This window comes from Chelon labrosus (assembly GCF_963514085.1).
Source record: "Chelon labrosus genome assembly, chromosome: 6".
In the NCBI taxonomy this organism is placed as follows: Eukaryota; Metazoa; Chordata; class Actinopteri; order Mugiliformes; family Mugilidae; genus Chelon; species Chelon labrosus.
The window spans coordinates 9,945,931-9,970,011 of record NC_140342.1 but is presented as its reverse complement, the minus strand read 5'-3'; the positions used below and the strand labels follow the sequence as shown (position 1 = coordinate 9,970,011).

The window sequence follows — 24,081 nt, the reverse complement described above, 5'->3', positions numbered from 1 at the left end:
GAATGAAATTAACATACTAGTCACTTGTAATTACAATATTTATCCAGCTGATCAAGTTTAGCCCCCTGGCAGCTATCAAAGGGCAGCTGGTGAAGTGTTGGGATGCAGGTAAAAGAGACAGGGGTGTCAAATTCAATGAGCTTCTTCCTTTGTTCCTCATCTAATCCTCACCCCACTGTTTACAAATGAAAGCCTGTCCGAGAAGACGTACAATCCCCTTCCACCTGGTAACACTGCAGAATTTGTCAGAGGTGATTTTCATCTCTAAACGGGCCCTAGGTTTTTCCTGCCGCGTCCCTGCTCTCAATATACTGGCTTTGAAGCATGCAGGATGCAGACATCTTTTCTTATTCCTGCATGGTATTGTACAGACTGCTTCTCTGCATGTCATCGAAAAAGCTTGAATCCCACAGACCACTCACTTTCTGACGTTCTGTGGGACAAAAATGCTCACAGCTATTTCCCCCCCGATCTTTGAGCATGAATAGAAACCCAGAGAGTGGGAGTTTTAAGAACCGCAGAAGGCATGATTAGTTCATTTATGATATTTGATAACAATGGACTGTCTTGGAGGAGAAGGAGGAGAAGGCATATTTATAAAACCAACGCTCTGCTGGATAGGAAAACTTCAGAAATTCATGGACTGGCCCCAAGTGTTCCCATCTGTACTTGTGCACTAATTAGATGTGATTGCTGCGGTCATTTTGAGTCCACACGCTGGGTCACTGCTGGATAGTTCAAACTCATTGGAAATTCATGATTGGCACAGGCAGAGTCCCCTCTGGAAAAGCCTTAACAAAATCTTAAGAAATTAAACCCAATCGACATCGTCTTGTTATAAGGATGTTAGTGAGATGTTGTCTCAAAGTGCTTAATGAATATTTAATTTTAACTCCAAAATGAAATCTTATCTGATCTCCTCCTAGACAGCCCATTGGGATTAATCAGGCGAGTTGAATGAGGGTGGGTGGATGAGGCAGATTTGCCTCTGATGGACTTTTGTCTTGCTGCAAAAGGTATGGGAATGTCATCCTCAATCCGGCTTTGTACTTTATCTGTGTTGTTTTTTTTTTTTTTAATATAACTATCTTTGCATATGCACTGTGGGCCTTTGGACTGACAATTCAAGCATGGCTGTAGCTATTTTCGGCAAACAACATGTTTGAAGTGATGACTTGCATTGCCAAACCATTTCTCGGGGCAGGTGTAAAATCTATGAAGAAAGATTTTCAGCAAACCGTGACCAATAAGCAACTGTTTAGTTTGATTTAACGCAGCAGCATATGCTTTTTTGGATGCACTGATGTTCTTACATTCGTTGGGCTGTCATGTTCAAAATAAGCTTGACCTGCGGTAAACTATCCATTCACCTCCAGTAACACGGCCTGTCTCTTTGTCATTTAAAAACATGTTTTGTAAAACTGTAATTTTTTTTTTTTTAATGTGTGACAAGAGTAAGTGATTTGGCCTCAGAATGCCTCCTCACATCATTCATCTCACCAAATGATTCATTCATATATTGACAGCGAACACCAAATTCTGAATTCCAAATTCAAACACCATTTGCTTTTTTTCTGCCTTCATGTCAGTTTAAGTTTCCTGCCCATAAAAACACGTTTCTCCATTAAAGATAGAAACATCACATAGAAGTGACTCAAACCAAAACCTAGATCTGGTTTCTTTAGCAAATGTATCTGAAGCATTTTTTAGACTAAAAAAACAAGTGTCTCGCCCTGTATCATGATTTCCTCCTACTCCTCAGTGCTCACCACCTCCACGTCTTCCACCCACCACCCCTGTTTGGTTCACACAGCACCACGCCGTTCTCCAGCATGCTCACGTTCAAGGAGCTGTGTCCAGTTTTTCTGACTGTTCTTCTTCCACCTGTGCTTATCTTCGTTACTTCAGGTATCATGACAAACAGGAAGTGACCAGTAACTTCCTGGGAGCCATGTGGCTCATCTCGATCACCTTCCTCTCTATTGGCTACGGGGACATGGTACCGCACACGTACTGTGGGAAAGGCGTGTGTCTGCTTACAGGGATCATGGTAGGTTCCTCTTGCCTCCTCCCAGATGAAAACAAAGGATTCTTCCCAGAGAACTAAAATTCAACTCTGACTACACTCAATGCCAGCTTCTTGCTATGAATGAACTTACTGCAAAAAGAAACATCTAGCTTTATGTGTTTGTTGACAGTCAACACAGAGTTGGGTCAGTGTAATTGAAGCTACTGAAACAACACAACATTTAAGCTCACATGCATCTCCCAGTCAGTATTTTGGGACTGCTTATAACAGAATGAATTATCACACAGATCCATAATGAGTTACATCGACTCCCACATATGCGTGTCTCTGTTTTCTTACTCTATTTTTTACATCCTGGTATATGTACAGTAGTTATTGGTCTTCCTGTAGAGCTCAAACATCTGTTGTCATTTTGCTCTACTTAGTGGTTAAAATGCACCTGAAACTGCTTTATAGTTATTTATGTTGAAAAAATAAAATAAAATAAAAAATCTTCACAGGTTTCACCACTCAGTGAAAATTCAAGTGAGAGCAGACACTTGCAACTTAGTAGAAAAATATTCCTTTGCTGCTTTGTTTTCTTTTCACAGATTCTCTTTTTTTATTATTATCGTTATTAACATAGTAAAGTGAAGAAATTGCACCTTAAAAGGTTACTGCCGGGCGTGTTTGACTGTGTCTTTGCGTAACAGGGAGCTGGTTGCACTGCACTGGTGGTTGCAGTGGTGGCCAGGAAGCTGGAGCTGACCAAGGCCGAGAAGCATGTCCACAACTTCATGATGGACACACAACTCTGCAAACGAGTGAGTCACAATCTGTTTCTACAAGGGCGCCCAATTATTTTTGTTCGTAGCCCCCCCAAAACGAAGCTTTGTCTCCTCACCCATTAACATGCCGTTTCCTAATTATTAATATTCTTTTGAGCATAAAACTAGACCAGTAGACAGGAACAGTATGCTTCAGGTCCACGTTCAGAGGCATGTAGAAAATCTAAAAACCATCCAGAAGTAAAATGTGCCCATTATAAAAGATTTTTTTTAAAGTTAGAAAAAGGTCAAACATAATTTTTCCAAGCTACTGGTTTACAGAATGTCCTCATTATAGCTCCAGTGCAAATGTTTTGCTGATACTAATCTTGTATCATGACCTTGTAAACTTCCTCTCTGTATCAAATCTGCTGAGTCTGTGCCACTACTTCAAATAAGCTTTTCACACCCATCAGCGTAGGTAGGCACTTTTATCCCTTATTACTACTTTTTATTACTTCTTTTAATTTAGTTTTATTTATTTGACTATTACCTCTGATCTGCATGCTTAGTTGGCACAATTGCAACTATTTCAACTTTTTGGCCCTTTAGCAATAATAGACTGTACATAAAGGTGGACAACACCCATATATATTCTGGAAGAGTTGGTTTGAAGCTCATAGTCGGGGGCACAGGCCTTTGTCATCTGGACATTGCCTGACTCTGCCTATAGATCCCGGTTAATTCAAAAACTGATACGAAGCATCAGTGGAGCTGAGGTCGGCATATGGCTAGCAACCAAAGTGTCCATGCCCTAAATACAATTTAAAAGCTAACTCACCCCTGGATGCAAACATTTGCTGCCTCAAGAGGCCGTTTGAGCTTCCCACTTCTGCTTCATTTAAATGTAAAGTTTTCATATGTCACACCGCCCCAGGTTACTGCTCCTCAAACCCTTTTCTCAACCTTGTTCCACAGGTAAAGAACACAGCTGCCAATGTACTCAGGGAAACATGGCTCATTTACAAACACACCAAGTTGGTCAAGAAGATAGATCACGCCAAGGTGCGGAAACACCAGCGCAAGTTTCTCCAAGCCATTCACCAGTAAGTCCTGCACTGTGGTTGTTCTGTGTGCTCTAATTTAAATGTGACTTGTTGTTCACCACCAACTACCAAGGGGAATCTCTCAGCATGCCAAAAAAAACCCAACAAAAACAAAATGTTCAATCCATGTGATTGCCTTAATGTTAGGCTGTGTTACCAACCCTGTTATTAATAACCTGAATAATCTGATAGTGTTAGCTGTGTATATTTGGTAGCATCACCTCTAGTGTTGTGCTCTTTTATTGTTACGCTGACACACATGTGAATTCTCACAGTCACACACGTACACACACACTACAATCTAGTGTAATGGTCCTCCCTATTTCCCTCCCCGTCCCCCTCTCCCTCCGACCCTCTCTTACCCCGTGCTTACAGTGAGAAGTGTAATGGTTTCACTCGTTTCGTGAATGTTGTGGGGTTAAAACTTTGTACTGTGTTCTGTCTTTGTTTTGCTCTATCACTGCAGAGCTCAGAAGTAAGTTGAGTCTTCTATGTATCCTCCTCCTACTGTTTCCTCAACATCCTCCTCCTTCTCCTCTCTCCATGTCTGCGTTTGACATGCATGAAAAAAAAGCATTTGTTACCAAAAAAAAAAAGAGCTGGATGCTGATTTGTTTTGGTTTTTCCTTTATTCAATGTTCCATTTACTTCCCTCTCCCTCCCATTCTCCCTTGAATGGAAAAAAAAAACAAAAAAAAAAACGCATCAACATTTTGCCACCAGTGTCAATAGTGGAGGGTTGTCTGGAAAGAGTGTGTGAAAGAAAAAGCATCTTGCGCAGAATGAGCTTGGAGCTTTGTTGGCCTGGCCAGCAGTTCATAATCATCTACGATGTAGTGAACAATGTTGCCCATGATTAATATAGCTGCACTGGGGGCTATATTAACCTGCATCAACTGATCTCATCCACACTCCTGATGGTTTTGTGATGACATAAATACACACAGTGTTATGTGCTTTAGTCCTAAAGAGGTTGGAGTGTTTGCTGTTGATTTAACATTGATTTATGCTTTTTTTCCTTTTTTAATATGAGATCAAAGCTGGTACATGACATTGACGACACAGCACACAGCAAGGCACAACGCAGCATCTACGTTGGGGTTTTGTCGAACAAAATTGTACTCAAAATGTGTTACGCTAATAAGTTTTAGCTTTTAGCCCCTATTCTTTGACAGCCATAAGGGATAACAAAGCCCGAGCAAACAGACACATACGAGCTGAAACGGTTTCCCACAGAGATAGAGCCGTAAGCGAGCACTCTCACTCTGCTCTGATATACTGATTTGCACATGAATAAATGCCCTTGAATGTCATCCTGTCTCATAATTTGCCGAACAGGGAAATTCTTCCCCTCGCACATTCAGATGATGGCTGTGCGATGCCACCGCTAACAATGACACATTATTCACCTCAGCGTTAACAGTTCTTCAACGCCATAATGCATTTGATTAGAGATAAGGAGGCACAGTGTTGAAGGCATCACAAACCATGCCCGATGTATCATTGCACAAGTTATTTAAAATGTCTATGTTGCCGTATGTTCCAGCAGCGTCATTAGACAGTTTATTTCTGGCGAGCTTCATCATTTATCTGTGGCATCCACACACACTCACACACGTCAGCTCATACACAAACACACACGCGCAAAATCCAGCACTGAAAACGCTCAACTCATTGTGCACAAACTCAGTCATAGTCACTGCACGCTTACTGAATGACCAGTGTGTACACATGGAGTCCTATCACTGAGCTGTCTGACTAAGGGCATGCCATCTTTTTCCTTTTTTTAATGTCTTACTTTTGGGTGGAAAGAGATGGGAATGTTTTGATTTCAAACAGGTTTTGAGGTTTTCTTGTATGGAAGCATATTGCATCCTTGCCATACAAAAAATATTGTTTAGTCGCACTAAGAATACATCTTATTCACTTTGTATCGAGATCTTTTTCCTCTTATTCAAACACAGATTCTTTTGTGGGTTGTAACAAGATCATGTCTCAGTACCAAGACTATTTTTCATCTCGTCGCAGCAAAAATCCTTGCTGCTTAAAGCATCACACTATTATGAGAAAAAGAAATCTTGTTATAACAAAAAAAAGACTTTGCTAAATCATGGCAAACACAGTCTTTATTTTTTCAAAGCGGGTGTAGTATGCTTCTGTAATTTTGCATGTTTTGGTTGGTATTGTATTGACCAAGACCAGGAATGCTTGTATATTTATATATACACATATATATTCCCACGTATATGTATATATATATATGGTTATGTAAAAAACATTTTTGCAATGCATGTCTCTCTCTCTCTCTCTCGTTTCAATTTCATCAATGAGAGAACACTCCTGATAAAACATATGTTGTTCCTCCTCCTTCTTTCTTCTCTGTTGGCCTCTGTCCCCCAAACAACCTGTCTCTATGCTCTACACCTGCAAACCGCCCCCCCCCCCCCCCCCCGTCCCTCTATTTCCATATCCCCTTCTCCTTTCTTCCTCGCCTCCTCTTTTCTCCCTTTTGTCCACCTCCTCCTTCCCTCTCTTTCCTGTTCACACCTCCCTCTGCCCCCACACAGACTGCGCAGTGTGAAGATGGAGCAGAGGAAACTCAATGATCAGGCCAACACCTTGGTGGACCTGGCAAAGGTAAGTCTTCTAAATTATATTTGTATCCACTGAACAGACGCATTAAAGCTTCTCCGGTCAGTTTATTTATTTCAGCAATATACGAGTCGTGCACTAAAATAAAAAAAAAAGGGGGGGGGGGGGGATAACCCACAGAGGATTAGTATTTGGTTGCAGCTCTTTCCCTCCGGGCTGTGAAGCACTTTAGCTTCTTCCAGTGTGATCAGAAACATGACACTAAATGAAGGTGTGGCTGTGTTACCGCTCATTGTGTAAATCATGCTGCTGTTTGCTAACATATATAGTATGTTAATGTTTCCCAGAATTAATTATTACAAGTCACATGGATTTTGATACTCCTTGTAGCCATACTCAGTTGTTATCAGAATATGAGTCTGGTTATACTTCATAGCTTAGCTGAGATTTCATTATGGGGCGTGTTTTACCCAAAACAGAGAAAAAAAAACCTCTGCACACAACTGGATAGTCCTACAAGCAATCAGAGCAACAAAGTATGTGACATTAAGTGATTAAAATACCATAATCGCTGTTAACTGTTAAAAGTTATTTTGATATCAATATCTTTTATAACAGACTCAACGAGATAGTGGACTCTAAGCAGCTCACTTCTCCAGCAGCAGCCATTTTGCTGTAAACAAATCCGACTTGTGTGACTAGTAAACAGAGTGTGCCTGTGAGGGGCTGAATACAGTCGTGCCTCGATAGCTTCTGTCCCGGCATACAGTTGTCAGCTGACCCACCGCAGCAGAGAGGGGGTTCAAAGGGAGGTGCATGGCTGCAACCTCATTTGATGTGGTTGGCATTTGCACTCCAGTGTGTATTTTAAAAGGATCTAAGGCCAATCCCTTTAATGTGTGTTTACTTGCCCTTACTGTGCTCCGTGGTCAGATCTGTCTGTGTACATCCTACAGCAGTTCAACAGCCCTCTTTGTTAGCCTTATAGAGAAGTAACCCTTTGGTTTCTGGATTATACATAAAATGCAACACATTTGATTTCTGTGGTGCACACATGTCCACCATTGAGTTGCATGTCCTGCAAAATTCTCGTGTCAAAAGAACCACATCACTGTGGAGATGTTTAATGGCTGTGGTTTGAGTTACAGCAAAACCATATTGCAGCATTAATGTTTAGTTACCACATTTTCTCTTATACAGAGTTTTATAAAATTATTAGCCTAGTGTTGCCAGATTCTATTCTCATCAGAATATGAGTCTGATAACACACCTTTTGGATTTCATTATAGGCTGTGTTTCAACCAATACAGAGAAAATATCTCTGCACACATTTCGGTTAGTCTTGCAACCAGTCAAATTCAATTCAATGGTGGGTGGGGGAAGTCAGGCTAACATTTTATAATGTTGTACAGCAACACTGGCCACCACTTCATGCACTGCGGAACAATAAGTGCCCTAATAATGCAGACATTTTTCCTTATAAGAATGAGATGTATCAAGCAAATACCTAAGGCATTAAAGACCTCTCTAGCTATAAATGGACTGGAGAAGCTGGTTGTTAAATCTATGGGAAGATAAAATCTATGCTGACTTGCTGAATCTATACAGCTCCCTTCCATGCTGCTTCTTGACATTATTTCCTTCCCTTTATACTGAGTAAGTAAGAATTAGACTGTCTGCTCATGAAATTTTCAATGAGCTATTACGTGAAAGGTTTTATCCCTGGCAACGTGTACGCACTGTATCTTCAGCTAATTTTCATTATTGCAACTCACTTTGTGGATATTAAGCTGTAAATCAGCTTTTTAATGTTTTTTATCTTGCCTCTACCTCCTTAGTTCCTCCTCCTCCTCCTTCTGGCTTCTATCAAACCACATTTACTTTCTCTCGTTCATTAGACCCAGAATGTGATGTATGACCTGGTGTCAGAGCTGCAGGAGCGCAGTGAGGAGCTGGACAAGCGCATCGGCACATTGGAGGACAAGCTGGACTCGGTGACGGGCAGCCTGCAGGCGCTGCCCTGCCTCATCTCCCAAGCCATAACCCAGCAGCAGCAGGACTTCCTGGACGGCTTTGTTCACCGCTTTCGGCCCGCTTCGCTAGCCTCCGAGCGTTCTGAACGCTCAGAGCGATCCTGGACTTCCACCGCCCGTAGGCGGCGCTCTCCATCCACAGCACCACACACCTCCTCTGATAGCGGATAACCTTAACAAACCCTCTGTAGTCATCCCCCAAACCCATGCTTCATCTCGTTCTGTCCCCTCCAAAGCTGTCCCTGTATCGGCTGGCGAGTCCACGTCTGGACTAATAACCAACCCATATCTTGGCCCCTGACCTGATCGTTGCCCTGTCTCTCCCTCCCACCACTCATTCCCTCTTTCCCTCCTCCCCAACCAATGAAAAATCCAAAAACCAATTCCTCTGTGACTGAGCCTCTCAGCACAGGCCTGGATTAGAGCTACTCAAAAAGAACAAAGAAAGGCAAACTAAGACTTAAATCAAGAAAAAACACAAATGCATCCAAAAAAAGAAAAAGAGAAAAAAATTCAAAAAATGACTGAAAAACCGAGATAAAGTAGAGATATGGTTTATGTTTTAGCCATTGTATGGCTGTCCAAGTTAGCTTTTTTGTAAAAGCCCTTGTATAGTTAAAAAATGACTGAGTTCAGGGTCGCTGGGGTGAGAGCTGGCTATCACACCGGAGAGTCCTTAACCACAAGGGGGGAAGCTGGTCTGTGGAGCTTAGGGCCTCGGCTCACCTGCTGGCCCTCTGAGGCCATGGAGGACATTTGTCCACCCATCCGTCCGTCCATCTGTTTGTCCGGTGAGGAGAGCGAGACAAACCATTGGATTTCCCTTTCAAAAGACTAGTGTCATGGATTCTTTCCCATAGGTTAGGGTGAAAGCTATAGGAGATGCTACAAAAGCTCTGACTTCAGGTCAGAGCTTGAAAATGCACTTAAGGGGGAGGGGAAACTGTCACACAAAAGAATAGCAAAGGGGATGCATATGGCATTACTACTGGGTAGGAAAAATTTACACAATTGCCAACTTCAAGGTATCAGCTTCCTTGTTCTTACCAAGGGAAAAATGAGAGCGACTATCTTTTTTAGTTACATATTGACATGTGATTTTTCAGTGCCTGAATGTATAAATAGTAGAGGGTTATTTAATTACTAATTTCAGAGCTTTTTTACGATGTTAACAGTCTGAATACAGCATTGCATTCCTTTTTCAGATACATTCCTCTCCAAAAATCTAAAGAAAATGTCTTAATGTAATGCATAACATTGCCTCCATTACATCGCAACTCTAAATGTTTTGAAAACCTTTATTTTTTTTTCTATTTCTACTAACACAGTGAGAAATGAAGACGTTCAGAGAGAAAGTGAGACAGACCGAGAGAGTGTTTGTCAGAGAATGAGTTCACTTTTAGCTCAATGCTGCACACTCACACACACAACAATAAAATATGTAGTAGTCTACCTTTCTCACCAACACTGATTAGAGCTTCCTGTGGTCTTCAGATGATGGCATGGCTCAAGGTCTGCTGGTGTACGGCTTCACATCACTGGTCAAACTGAGAAACTAACAGGGCTCTTTTGCATGGTTCTGTGCAAATATCCTCGGATGGCTCAATTATTTATCTGATTTTGATTTTACTTTAGTTTGTTTTTTGTTTTCTTTCTTTGTCATTTCATTTGTTTTCTTACTAAACTCCTGAATTTCATTAAATTTCTTTTTTTTTTTTTTTAACTAGAAGAACACTTTGGAATTTTGTAGTTGCAGACCCTAGAGAGTTGCAGTAATGTGATTGTGTAATTGCATTCCCTGTTCAAAATATGATATGAAGTGAGGAAAAAATCACTATCACAAGCGAATCCTGAAAGGTTACAAATAAAAGTGCTGAAGAAACTTTGATGGTTACAGAACAGTGAATTGATCCGTCTGCAAATGTAAAGGAATAGTTTGACATTTTGATCAAATACATGTGCTTTCTTGCTGGGTGTTACGTTGTTACCACTCATGTCTGTACTGTAAATATAAAATTAGCTTTACATTAGCTTAGCTGCCTAGCTGGAAGACTGGGGAAACTCACCTCTAAAATTTTACTGTCAGCATCTGGCTATATTAACAGCTAGCAGCTAGCCTGGCTTAACCCAAAGCTACCAAAATACACACGCTAACCACTCCAAAGCTCACTACTTAACATGTTACACCATGTTTGTGGATTTACGTGTTTACTGTGACTTCCTGACCAGCTTGCTAAGCTAACTGGTTGCTAGCATTAGCTTTATATTTACCGTGCAGACTTAATTGTACTAAGGTAACTGTCAGCAAGAAAAGAGAAATTTGAGCTATTCTTCCAACATTAGCTTTGTCTTTCCAAATGAGACAATTATAGCTGAAAAAAATAGAGAATATAGAAAATATCAAAGGCAGGGTGTGCAATGATCCTAGGTGGCGATGAATCCCAATGTTTTTTTTATTTTTTTATCTGAAGACACAGTGAGGGTTTTACCAAAGCACATGAATTAGGAACAGAGCAGGAAGTGTTAGAGGGCTAGCATGCTGTAGATAGAATGGTAGGTAATCTCAGTCCCAAAAGGATATTTGTCCTGAAAATAATCTTTATTGCCCCTTAAGCAAACCAAAAAATAGCATCACTATTATGTCCTACGTTTCCAAACTGCCAACAAGCTTAACTAGGTGAAAGTCAAACCCTGTGAGACAGTCCACTCTCCCACAGGCTTTGGACTGACCAGAGAGCACTTCTTCGAAGAACATATTCCGTTTGCTACGAGTGGAACTTAATCAAGCATGAATATGAGCTTTTTTCTTTTCAACTTGAGTTGATGAAGCATGACTCTTTACTTCCCCCACCTCTAGCCACATCTCATACAGTGCTCCACTCCACTCTGTTAGTACATTATAAAGGGATATTTCATGCCATTACAGTCTCCATTTCAATCAGTGACATCCAATGAGTCAGGGAGGCTAATGGAAGAATATCTCCTTGATTACGACCTCACCTGCCTTTTCCTATCTGAGGTTGCCACCTCTTCATTATCTGAGGTTAAGCCTTGCGTTAGTCATCTGTCATCATTAAGACCATCAGTCCTCAACACGCAAAGAAGCTTCCCAAATGGCCCGCAGCAAAGGCCTTTAAGTGGTTCAAAAAAATAGAAAGAAAGGAAGAAGCGAGGGAACCCCAGGTCATGTTCCATTTTGCACTCGGTGTGCAATATTCAGTTTCACCAGGAAGGATCACAGATGCTGCAGCGTCTTCCCCAGAGAGAGGTGACGGTGCTGGTGTAAGATGAGAGCTATAGCTCATTTACTGACAGACGTCCGTTTTGGCCCAGGGGGCTTGTGAACAGCAAGAGTGGGTGTCCTGTAAATATGACCTCATTGTAGATGTCGCCAATTAAACAGGACAAATGGAACCGCAGGGGTAAAGGTAGCTAGGTTTGATGCACAGCATGTTGTAGGTATGCACTAGTAAAACAGCATTCAAAACGATGTGAAGGGTTTGAAATTTGGTCAAGTTAAAAGATCATTTTTCTTATCGCACTTGCAGATGGGAGGTTTAATCCAGGTTCTGTTGTTTTTTACTCTATTGAAATGTTTCTCTCTCCTTAACCTGTCCACAACGAAGACCTGCCAAAACACCATTCCAATATTTAATGACCCAATTTTCTCCTCTAGAAAATAGGAACAAAACAAAACTATATTTTGTAGTGAAGTGAGGAACATTCATGGTGTTACTCTGATGACGGTAGATGAGTCAAAGTGATCAATGCATCCCAGAGTCTTTTATTATCCTGAGAAGTAGGCTTTCCTCATAGAGCAGGCGTCAGAACATGCCTCTGCTGAACAATACCAGAGTGAAAAAACCCCGAAAACTGAAAAAAATGTAACCCAATCATTGTTCTGTGTACACTGCCACATGATGCATAATGTACGTAGTAGCACTGGAATAAATCAACTTTTAATGGATGGCAAATGGATTTAACATGTTCTCTGTATACTGTTCCTTGTTCCTTCATTTTGCAGGTAAACTTTTGTCCTAGCAAGGAGAGACACCAAGGTCAAACCATTAAAGACTATCTTCAGATATGACAGTCACTCTCTTTACTTTTTTGCAGTCGAAGATGAAGGTTTAATTTGAAATTTCTTTCACAATAAATCCGTGTCCTCGTATCTTATCCACACAAAGAGGAAGGGAAAGACAAAAGAGAATTGTGACACTTGAAAGGTGGGCTAGCAAATGTGTTGTCGGATACAGACATCACACGTCTTGTAAAAACCGCGAGGCGGAAGCGTCATAAAATATGATCACAGGAGGATGTATTGATATAAACATAAACACGGCTCCAGAGGACACACAGCTGCCGAGGCGCTGTTCCAAGGTGAACTGTGGTCTGCATGCAACAAACACACACACACTCTCTGACACACACACACACACACACGCCGAGCCATTAATGTTCAAATAACAAGCTACTATTCATGTCCACATGCACAAACAAGGCTCAGCCTGGTTAATTACACCCAAATCAGGAGGGACTTGGCAGCAGACCGATATCCTGCAAGAGTGGCAGAGTCAGTCACCCTGCAGTTGTTGCTACACAACACCAAAGACATGCAGCAGTGGAAACACGGCGAGTAGCACCTCTGCTCCCCAGCAAGTCGCTGAGAACAGAGTAAATGATAAAGACCATCTTTGACTTTGTATGTGCGCTAATAGATCAAAAATCTCGCCTTGAAGTACAAGCCAAAGCAAAAATGATAATAATGGGTTAAAGACAAACTGAGAAGGTGTCTGCCATCATTTCCTTCTCTAACAACATCCCTTAGTTGGCACAGTTACTGTAATTCATCCAGCTACTACTTATTCCTGTGCTTAAGTGTGAAAGGTAAGAAAGGAGGCATCAAGTTACCAGCTACTTCCCCTAGAGGGTACTGAATATCAGCCCACAGTGAGAAAAGAGAGGGAAGCAGGTTGCACAGGGCTAAAGATGACCCTCGGAGATGGGAAGGACAGGTGGAGGAATCAGCTTGCAGGGTGTTGAGGATGATCCCACAGTGTGAAAAGGTCCTTTGAGGACAGCTTGTGGCAAGCAGGAGGAAGTATTTCATCCATTTATTGAATTTGTTATAGGCCCTACTTTTCTCTCCATCTGACCTGGGAGGCAGTAGGCAGCATTATGCTTAATGCCCTGCTTTATCGCTTTCAACTAACATGGTTTGGCATACACTTGGGGATATCAGACCGAGCAGGAGTATTGATTTGGTGTTTTTTTTGGCCATTTTAATGCACTGTGTGGTGGAGAGTGGGTGTGAAGGGCCATTTCATTCCACCAAATGTTTTTTGAGTGCCATTTATTTCAGCGTCCATCGTTTCTCTCTCTCTCCCTCTTTCTGTCTGTCTTTCCAGCTCTGTTTATCTGTATCTTTTCGTCTGTTGCCCATTTCTCTCTCTTAGGGATCCGAGGCAGGATGAACTGATACAAATGAGGTTGTCTGTTGGAAGCTGCTGCGTCTTCTGTGCTTCACTTGCTGTGAACGAAGAAAGGAGCTCTTTCACCCCCCCCCCCCCCCCCCCCCCCAGGCCATGTGTCAGGACTTGAACCATGAAAGTGTACATGTGTGTATGTGCATGTGTACACTCAGATTCACGTACACTACATGATGTATGCAGATTCCCATGACTCCAGACTAGGGGATCCTTCCAGCCAAGGCTCAATATTCAAATCTAGTACAAATTGTACAAATTTCAAGTACAGTTTTTTTCTATTATATAGGCTAAGATTATCATCACTCATTTCTGTTCTTAATACTTGTATAAATAGCACACTCTTGTACTATTCACAGTTTTCAGAGGTGGACATTTTTGACAAGTTGTGACCCGTTTGCTGAAGAATCCAGAAAAGGCATAAGTTTACGGTTAGCAAATATCTTGTAGTTTAGTTTTATAAGATTTTCTTCATAATTTCATCATATGTTTGATAAAATGTTGATATTACTCATCCTTTCATTATGTCTTTGCCATTCCTACATTAAGTTGACCCGTCACTCACACGCCAAACTGTTCTCTGTGGCTTCTGGGCGCCAACAGTTGCCTTGCCGCAGCGTTCTCATGACTGATGGTACCACTTGAAAGCCAAGCCTTTTTGTGTACACGACTTCCAGTGTCATGCACACAAAATGCAGGCTCACAGGTTGCATTTGAAAGCAGCAAAAGTCAGGCTATAAAATGATGTGACAGAAATATGAGGGACTAAGCAACAACAAACGCACGAGTAAGAAAACGTGAGATGTCAGCAGAGACAATGGAAATATTATTTACATGAATAAAACAAATGCATTTATACAAGATCTAAAAAGTAAATCACAAAATAATACAGTGTAAAATTCTCTTTAACAGGGCAGTTATAGTGTTTATAATATATCCTTCTAAATTTAAAAAAGTAAATAAAAGCATTGCAGAGACATTGGAAGAGCTTTAGGCAGTCATCATCTATTATTGCTAAACATAAGGTGAGAAAGCTGGTTACTTATGAAGTCAAAGGCAGGAGAATGTTAGCTTAGTTTAGCTTAGCTTACCTTAGCTTGGACGTTTCTTTTAGCAACACTGTCAAATGTGTAAGTTATACATTACTTTGAATTTTGTTCAAAGCCACCAACAAACAAGAGCAGTTACATCCTCTTGAGCCTCAGCTTTGGTTTGTGTTTATTGTTAACTGGCAGATGCTCAGATTCAAACACAGTATGTTAGCATTTTGCTCAATGCACCATTGCATCTAAGTACAGCCTCACAGAGCTGTCAGCAAAGCTTTTGACTCACGCTAATGGCCTAACTGTAGCTTCATGTTTAGCCTACAGACAGAGTGGTGTAAGTCTATTTAATGCTCTGAAAAGAGGGTGAATAGGTCTTTTCCAAGCTGTTTTACTGATTCAACATTTAAATTACTCTTACTCATGATGTCAGTCTCATTATATATCACAAATAATAACGGGCATACAAATTGTGTATTTATTTAACTGATCCATTAAGTATTTGAGTCACGACTTATTTCAATTATTCCACAGGACCGGAAGATTCACATGATCTTTCGGCCTTTGCTTTATACATCATACGCGATCTTGCATTGCTCTGCATATTACTTGCAGCTGAGCAGGCACCTGTGCCAGCAGAGGACATGCACGCCAGAACCAGATGACGTAGCCCTAGGCCAAGACTACTGGTGGGACTCGCTACTCACTTGAGAGAGTGGGTTGCATTACGTGTTTACTGTACTGTATCGACTACGAGTACTGCAGTGTGTGTTTTCTGGAGGGCGGTGGGTGGTGGACTACAGATGTCCTTGCCCTGAGCTTTTTCTACATGAAAATCCTCACTGTTTTGGAAGAGTCACAGGCACAGAGTGACGTCACGTTAAACACTAGCAATGATTCCTGGAGTCAGACGTGGAGGGTTAAATCTCAGACATGTAGCACAGTGTTATTGATTACAGGGACGAGATGTAGTAAGACTAAGTAGATGCTGGTTATATTATATAACTACTACAGCCTGCAGTTTACACTATGACAAACGTTATAACAAATCAGTGTATTTTGTGAATTGACCTGCTGCTGTAGTCTTCACACTTGACTGCAGAAATATGACCAAAAGAGCCTGAGCACAGATTTTAGTTGATGTGTTTGCAGGGGTGGGACTGAAAACATGAGTGCAACAGAGAGAAGGTAAGTGGGGAAGAGAGTGCAGGTAAATTGGATAAAAGGGACAAAATGAGAGAGAGGGAGAGAGAGGGAGAGAGTGGGAGAGACAGAGAGGTGGTGAACTGCCATTGAGAAGCACAGGAGCTTGCTGCCCTCTAGTGCCAAACACTCAGCTCTCTGTGTAACACAATACGACACAGTTGAGATAGGAATGAATTATTCATAAACAACGGGATGATGAAGCAGTATTTCACAGATGCTACAGTAGATATGAGATGTAATTGATAAAGTCTGGGTGACATCAAATGTAAACATGTGCACAAGCTACTCTTGCTGATAAAGTGGCATCTGTAATATTTTAAGTACTGTTACACTTTCCCAGGAGTCACTGAAGCAACATTAATTACTAGATCATCCACTTTTCAGCATTTTCTTATCGACGCAACATCAACGATGTGCTGCGTGTGTGGACTCCAGGCCCGTACCTGTGGGTTACATGCATCATTTCAGGTTAGCTCACCACCTCCTCGCTTCTGTTTTCCAGTTTCAGCCTCTCTGTGTCTCCCACAGATTAACCTAGTAGTGCCAGTCAGCACCAGCACAGGGGTGGTTCAGGTTTAATGTTTAAGCTTTTACTCCCGCCCTCAGTGCTCTGCACACATTGGCCAATGGCCTTGCGTGTGTGGAAGAGAGCGTCCAACACCAGCAGTGAGTCACCTGAGAGAGTGAAGAGGGTGAGCTGAGTGCGCTTGGTGGACGGGGCGGCCATTTTACAGTAGGTATCAGGTCTCATTTAAACAAAACAAAACAAAACAGAACAGCCACTCAAAGTCTCATAAGGACTCTGCATGACCAAAGAGTTGAGGTCAAACGTGAAAGGTAAGCTGCTGGTTTTGAGATTTTTGTTATTATGTGGTGTATGTTTTTAATGTGTTCCCACTTTAATGTGCAGTGACAGTTTCCTGACCGTAGATGTGTATTAAGAGCTTGTGCAGTAGCTTGCTGTGCGTCAGGGCTTGGCTTAAACGCCTCTGTAATTAGTCCTTGAGCAACACCGTAGTCACGGCCTGGTCTTTCTGTAAGTTTCTCTGCTGTAGAAGAGGTTCCTGTGTATTTATGATGGTGTTCACATGCTGTGATTAGTAGGTTAAAGAAACTTCAGGTGGTTTTATACTGTTTTTTTATTTTTTCTTCCCTTCCATTTGGCACCAATTTATTTCCTGTCCATGTCTTTTGGCAGACTTTTATGAGTTGACAAACCACAATGAACATCAAGACTGCAATTCTTATTTATTTTTTTGTCCTGACCGTATGATGATCGTGTCTATATATTGGGGCCTTTCTGGTTTTTGACTTTGTAAGTTTTTGTCCTGGAAAAGTGCTTAAAAAAATGTGATTTACTTACTGAACTTAAATTTTAAAGCTGTTACAAACCCAGAGATACTCGTAACCAAGCGCTACAGTTCTCTTCTGTTTTAAGTCTCGATGTTTGAATCAACAACATTTTCAGATGCAGCTCTGAGTTGTTTTCATCGGTTTGGTGCCAAACAGACACAATCAATTATCAACTAGCTGGTAAACGCAGAGCAGCATTTATTTGTTAGTACTTCCTGGAACAAATCGAAGCTAAAAGGAATATGAATATTGGACTTACATTGATAAGGCACAGACACAAATGTTGCTCCCTGTTTGAGAAATTTGTTAAAAGTTTGCCAAAAAGAACAGCTAGTGCCAGTTAAAAGTATGTGCTAATAGTTTTCAGACTGTTTTCATTATTTTTTTTTTTAATCTCAATGTGTAAAACAGGCCTCACACAAAAATGTTTAGGTTATTTTCCTTAAAAGAGACTTTTGGAATGTGATGTAAAGTTCAGAGATCATTAGTGTGATTTATTTTAATCGAATGTAGTTCACAGAGGTTTATTATAGAACCATGTTAATTCTGTAATGCTAATATCGTTTTATTTTGTCCCACACAGTTCTTCTTCACATCGCCTCATAAAGATTTATGTTTACTTCTTTCTCAATGAAGTACCAGACTCAGGCTGCAGCATGAAAAGTTGGAGCTGGAAATTTAACAGATCAGAGCAGGGCAGTGAGACCGGGCCCTCCACTGGGGATCCACCAGTGCCTGTGTGGGTCACTCACACACCCACTCCTGGCAATAAAACAGGTGACAATGAAGATGGTACTAACTCCACAGGCCGCTCATCAAGCCCTTCACCTTATGCCGAAAATGAGAACAGTGACACAAAAAGGAGCATGAAGTACAGGCTGAAATCCCTCATCCCTCAGTCATGGGCCAGCATCCTCCACAAACAAACAGAGGAAAGTGACTGTGAAGCGAGCACGACTGGGATCCAGATTCTTCCCAATGGGACCAGGGTGAGCCCTCCTGTGAGTCCGCTGCTGGAGCGCAGGAACTACAACGAGTCACTGGGAAACTCCAGCCACAGCTCACAGAAGCCTTTGTTAAGGGAGAGTCCTACTAATGATCTGTTTTTTCCACAAGAAGAATCTTTGCTGACCAGCATCCACCCAGCAGAGTATTACGCTGAGAAGTTGGAGGTCTACAACCAGAAGTACTCGTATTTGAAATCATGGCCGGGTCTGCTCAGGCTTCTGGCTGGACTTCAGCTCCTATTTGGGGCCATGGTCATTGCATGTGTCGTCGCCTACATTCAGAAAGACAATGAGTGGTCCAACAGCTACGGACTCTATAATGGTGTGTATAACGATGGGCTTGGTATGTCTGGCTACAGCTACAGAGGACCTATGACCCCCTTCATTCTAGCTGCAGCTGGAGTCTCCTGGATCATTACCTTTTGCCTCTTGGTGATTGGAATGACAATGTATTATCGCACCATCCTTCTCGACTCCCCCTGGTGGCCCCTGACGGAGGCCTTCACCAACGTGGCTCTGTTCCTGTTCTACATGGCAGCGGGGATTGTATACCTGAACGACTTGAACCGCGGAGGGCTCTGCTACATGACCATAGGAGTCAACCCCATTATGGCCCAGCTGTGTCGGGTTGACGGGGGCCAGATGGCAGGGACAGCTTTCATCTTCATCAACATGACCATGTACCTGGGAAGCTTCTTGGTATGTCTGAAGATGTGGAGGCATGAAGCTACACGAAGGGAGAGGCAGTTCTTTGACAACAAGGTAAAGTTCTTGATTAATGTAAAAAAAAAATGAAAGAGAAACTCTACTTCTAAATTCAAAGTGTGAGGGAAATACATTTCAAAGCTGGATATAAAAAGTTCTCCTTGTGAATGTAGCACAGAGGTTAGGTTAGATTCACTGTATAACTCCTATAGAAGTTAGCTAGTAAGACTTAATTGAAATACATTTCTTCCCAAACTATGCATTGACTTTGCATGTCAGTAACAAGCAGAGAGAGACGGGTTACAGCACAATGACAACATACATAAGACACACCATGATTTTTTGTGTGGTTCAACATAACATGCATGAGGTACATTATAATAATGCACTGGGCTGAACTGGGCTGAACATTTCTTTGGCACAATAGAAGGAGGAGATGGTGGGAAGCACCATAGTCATTTAATAGTCATTTAATTTTGCGGAAGTCTGCTAGTCTTTGCTTCCTCCTTTTTTTGAATGTCCTTGATGTGAAGGTCAATGCTGAGCTGATTGTCCAGTGTGAGTCTGGGGTATATGAAACTGGCATTTATTTATGAAGCGCTTCATGTCTAACGCGGACCCGGTGCTTTCGGGGACGGGGGAACCTATTACTATTTCAGCGAGAGAGAAGAGTTCCCCTTTAAGGTGTTCACTATCGCAGGCTTCCCTCTCAATTTCCATTAATATGCACAGCATTTATCTCCTTGCTTGTGTGGCTCCTTTTACTTTTACTGTATATAATGGCCCACATCTTCATCCACCAAAAGAAAATAATTAAAAAGATGTGTGGCTTATAGCAGGAACACAGCGTGTAAATGCTGGTAACGTCGCTTTCACCTGTATCTCCGACACAAGGACAGCACAAGTTATTTTATTAATTATACTCTTTTCTGTGCAGATCAACACTTGATTACCTCTTTGGTAGGGCTAGGGTTAGGGCCATGCTAGCGGCTCTTTGAGGTTGTTAGCTAACACCAGTAACACTAGCAAATGTTAACAATATAAACTTGATATTCACCATCTCAGTTTAGCATGTTAGCATATTGCTGGGATATCTGGATCACCACAAACTAACTGACTTTCCCTATGTTATAGAGCCACAGAGGCTTTTAGAGGCTAAAAGCAAATAGCTAACAAATGTGGACCATACTTCATGTGATCCCATTTTCAGCTTTTGTTTAGCACGGCATGTCCACTGCATAATCCATCCCACACAATACAACATGTTTAAGTATTAACTCGTGCAGTCCTTCTGAAACGAGTGTGTTAAAATAACTGACATGGCATGTTTTTAAAGCACCGCAGTCACACACTACAGGTGAGAAACTGCGCGGTCAGCAAATGTATTTAATGTCAAATAAGAAAAGAGTGAGAGTCCAGGAGTGAACGCGATAATTCTGTCTCAAGCTGAGGGCAGTGCAGCTCCAGAGGTTTGACTTTCAAAGGCAAAGAATAGAGCAGTTATTCCAGCTGTGCTTTTAACCTTCAATTTCTCTTGGCTTTATCCAAATTTAGTTTCCAAATGGCTTAAGTTGGTAATCACACATGCCTGCATACAATCGATGTATTAAACAATGTGATTTGTTGATTTATATTATCTGAATGGTTTGTTTTGTCTTAGCCTCGAGAGGAGTTTCAGCAGTCCATCCCGCTAGCCCCCCAGAGATCAAGACACATATCATTCAAGGATGAAACGGATAACTCCATGAATAAAGATCCTGTTCATCAGAAAACACTCCTCCCTGAGCTCCAGAAGAACCCAGCCGGTGTGAACAGAGACACAACATCCGACTACTTCCCCAAAATACACATCATTCCAGACTACATTGTGTAAGTTAACATTTAAGCGGTGCCTGCACGTGTTAGCCTCATATACTGAACACTAAGCAAAGAAAACAGTTTGTAGTTGCCGTATCATGTCAATTCTCTCTTCAGGAAGTATCCAGAGATCAGCAGTGTGGAGGAAAGGGACAAGTACAAAGCAGTTTTCAACGACCAGTATCAGGAATACAAAGACCTCCACAAAGATATCAGCACTACCTTGAATAAGTTTAGAGAGCTGGACGCTGTGATGGAACGACTCCCCAGAGAGGGAAAAAGTCGGCAGGTGAGTCAGATCGATACCTTTGTTTAATTATTTCCATATAAACCATTTTCATGATAGGCTTCCAGTTTTGCTGGTAGTATTAATAACTAGTTCTCTGCTTTATCTACAGGAACAACAGAGGATCCAAAGCATTTTGAAGACATATCAGCAGAAAAAGAATGTAAGTGATGGAGTTTGTTTAAATGAAATTCTGATATTTAACCCAGCGATGTGTTAAAATTTAGAGTTGAAAACACACGATTCATTGATGATAAATAATAGCTTTGCTTCCGTCATATGTCTGAAAAGTGCAACTGTACAGGACGGATCAGGTAGGAGAGGAAGATGAAAAGAAAAAAGACAGATTTAGCTAATGGACGTTTGTGTGTGTGTCTTTCACAGGACCCTGCTTTCATGGAGAAAAAGGAGCGCTACGACTACTTGAAGGCTAAATTAAACCACATTAAAAACCGAATTCATACTTTTGACCAGGAAACCACAGGAAGTGGTTGGAAATGATGAAGAACAGGAAGAAATACCTTCAGCAATGGACTTTTTCTTGATTCTTTTTGCATCTCTTTGTCTTTGAATCCATGTAATGGGTTGTCTTCAGAGGGACATGCGCTTTTCATTCCAAATCTATTTTTTCTATTAAAAAATAGATTTTTCAAGAGTTGTGGTTTGTAACATGATTATAACACCTGAGCTACAACATGAAACGGGTACAGCAGCAGACTCCTTTTGTGTAGCCTTTTCTACAAGTCATTTTGCATTTCTCACTTATTTCTAATTAAAGTTCAGTAAAGAATGTCATGTATGAAGTATTTTTTCTTTTTTACATTCTCTGTATGCTGGTAGTTATTTTGTATTTTCTTTCTTTCCTTTTTTTTACTCCCATTCTGACATCTTGTTTAACTGACTAGTTAAGCACCTTATTGATAAATGTGCGTTAGATAATCAGTATATTTTCTTCGACAGCCATCAGAATAAGATGTCCTTAAATATCAGGGGGATAAATGTTGCAGGTACCAAAAAAGAGTACTAAAAGCTGTGAATCTGAGTGTTTTGACTCATGAATTAAAAACTCCATCAGTAAACTGATGCCACAAATCTTTGATTGTTGAACTTTGGCTTATTTGACGAGTACACAGCTCACTCTAAAACACCACAAAACAATCTGAGAAAACCCTGAGATGCCTTTAATCTCCCCTCTCCTTTATGAATCACCGCTGGAGATCATGTCAATCATCTACTCATAATATCTTTAATGAGACAATCCAATGCAGTAAAACATGCTGTAAACTGACTCTACTTACCCTTTCTGGAAACTTCGGAGCAAACATCTTTCACAGAAACAGATACAGTACAGATACAGAAATTGACAGTAATGTGTTTTCATTATGTATTCTAATGGTAATTTATAAAAGTACAAAGGTACAACTAAAACATAGACATATGTTATAAACATCCCAGCTGATATAACATAAATCAACACAGCACAAATAAAAGCAAGGAGATAGTGGTTATAGTGGTTACCAAATGTAGTAGGTTACAGTAGATTTTCTGTTGATCCACAAATGAATTAATAATTTTTATTGCTTCAGTCAGGACAACTACTTTAGCCTATACGTTTTCTCCTTTTCCTTCTCATTCTCATTCCCATATCTCCTTCTTTTTTTCTTCTTATAATTATCCATTTTCTTCTTCTCCTCCTTTTTCTTTTTCTGGTTTTATTCTCATTTTCTTGTACATCTTGTTCATCATATTCTTGTCATTATTATGCTTCTTCTTCTATTACTTTTAGTACTATTACTTCTTGTTATTACATTGTTGTTGATTCTTAAACTACCAGGAAGCTACGGATCATCATTTAAATAACGTATTATTTAATAATATAATTTATCAAAACATTCGTAAACTTAAACTATTCTATTGTATAAACTGGGCTGAACTTCGTGGAAAAGGGAGTAGTTAATATGCAGACTTTAATGTTTAATTTGAATCTACCTGGAGCCTGTAACCTATCAGAGAACACGTGGGACAAGCACTGGGTGAACTGTGTCCCTGCTGAGACACGCACAAGATCCGCGGGGCCCACGGAGACCCACGCTAAGTCAAGCTGCTCCGTATATAGGTTTCATTTGCGGGTACGTTTGCTGGGAACGAGTATCTGTCATTGGAAATGATTTACAATCGCTGATGAGGTATAAAGCAGACACTGTGACGTTAGAGAAGGAGACGTAAATAACGCGGAATGAAAGCAGCTGAGCTGGAAGGGGGCAAAGTTGAAGAACGGTTCAAACGCCACTGAGGCTGGGTAAGTTGTGCTTTTTGAAGTTTCATATGCTGTATTTAAAATAGTACTTGCTGTTAGTAACTGTTAAATGAGCCGATTCGAAGAATGGAAATTACTTCACAATGAATAAGTACTGATCTTACAGCTGGAGTAGAAGCTAAATATTTAATATGACTTGGAGCTGACTACTTTTTACAGTCAAACGTAATATATTTATGTTGAATTTTGGATAAATAAATTGAGGACTAATTGTTGTTTAGCCTGAGAGCAAATTTCAAATGTTAGATACAGAATTGATTGAAAAAATAAAAAAATTCCCAACACTTGTGCCATGCCTGACTGGGCTTCTTCTGT

At 41.0% G+C, this 24,081-nt stretch overlaps 2 protein-coding genes across 3 annotated transcripts in view; both read left to right on the top strand.

Annotated features, from left to right (window-relative positions):
- kcnn1a (potassium intermediate/small conductance calcium-activated channel, subfamily N, member 1a) overlaps window positions 1-9,839 on the top strand; it is a gene marked incomplete at its 5' end in the record, with an annotated part of 43,235 nt that extends 33,396 nt beyond the window's left edge. For both annotated transcript variants that reach the window (XM_084546166.1, XM_084546167.1), the window contains 5 exons: window positions 1,909-2,050; window positions 2,722-2,832; window positions 3,754-3,881; window positions 6,449-6,518; window positions 8,372-9,839. In XM_084546166.1, the coding sequence (XP_084402292.1) occupies window positions 1,909-2,050; window positions 2,722-2,832; window positions 3,754-3,881; window positions 6,449-6,518; window positions 8,372-8,677 (757 nt within the window). In that variant the 3' untranslated portion in view covers window positions 8,678-9,839. The remainder of the gene's footprint in view (window positions 1-1,908; window positions 2,051-2,721; window positions 2,833-3,753; window positions 3,882-6,448; window positions 6,519-8,371) is intronic.
- An 8,411-nt stretch (window positions 9,840-18,250) lies between these two features.
- Window positions 18,251-21,950, top strand: LOC311489879 (MARVEL domain-containing protein 2-like; the record flags this gene model as incomplete). The annotated part of the gene is made up of 5 exons (XM_084547189.1): window positions 18,251-19,381; window positions 20,967-21,175; window positions 21,281-21,452; window positions 21,562-21,612; window positions 21,834-21,950. The coding sequence occupies 5 exons, from the start codon at window positions 18,251-18,253 to the stop codon at window positions 21,948-21,950; spliced, it is 1,680 nt and encodes a 559-aa protein (XP_084403315.1).
- Window positions 21,951-24,081: the final 2,131 nt, after the last annotated feature.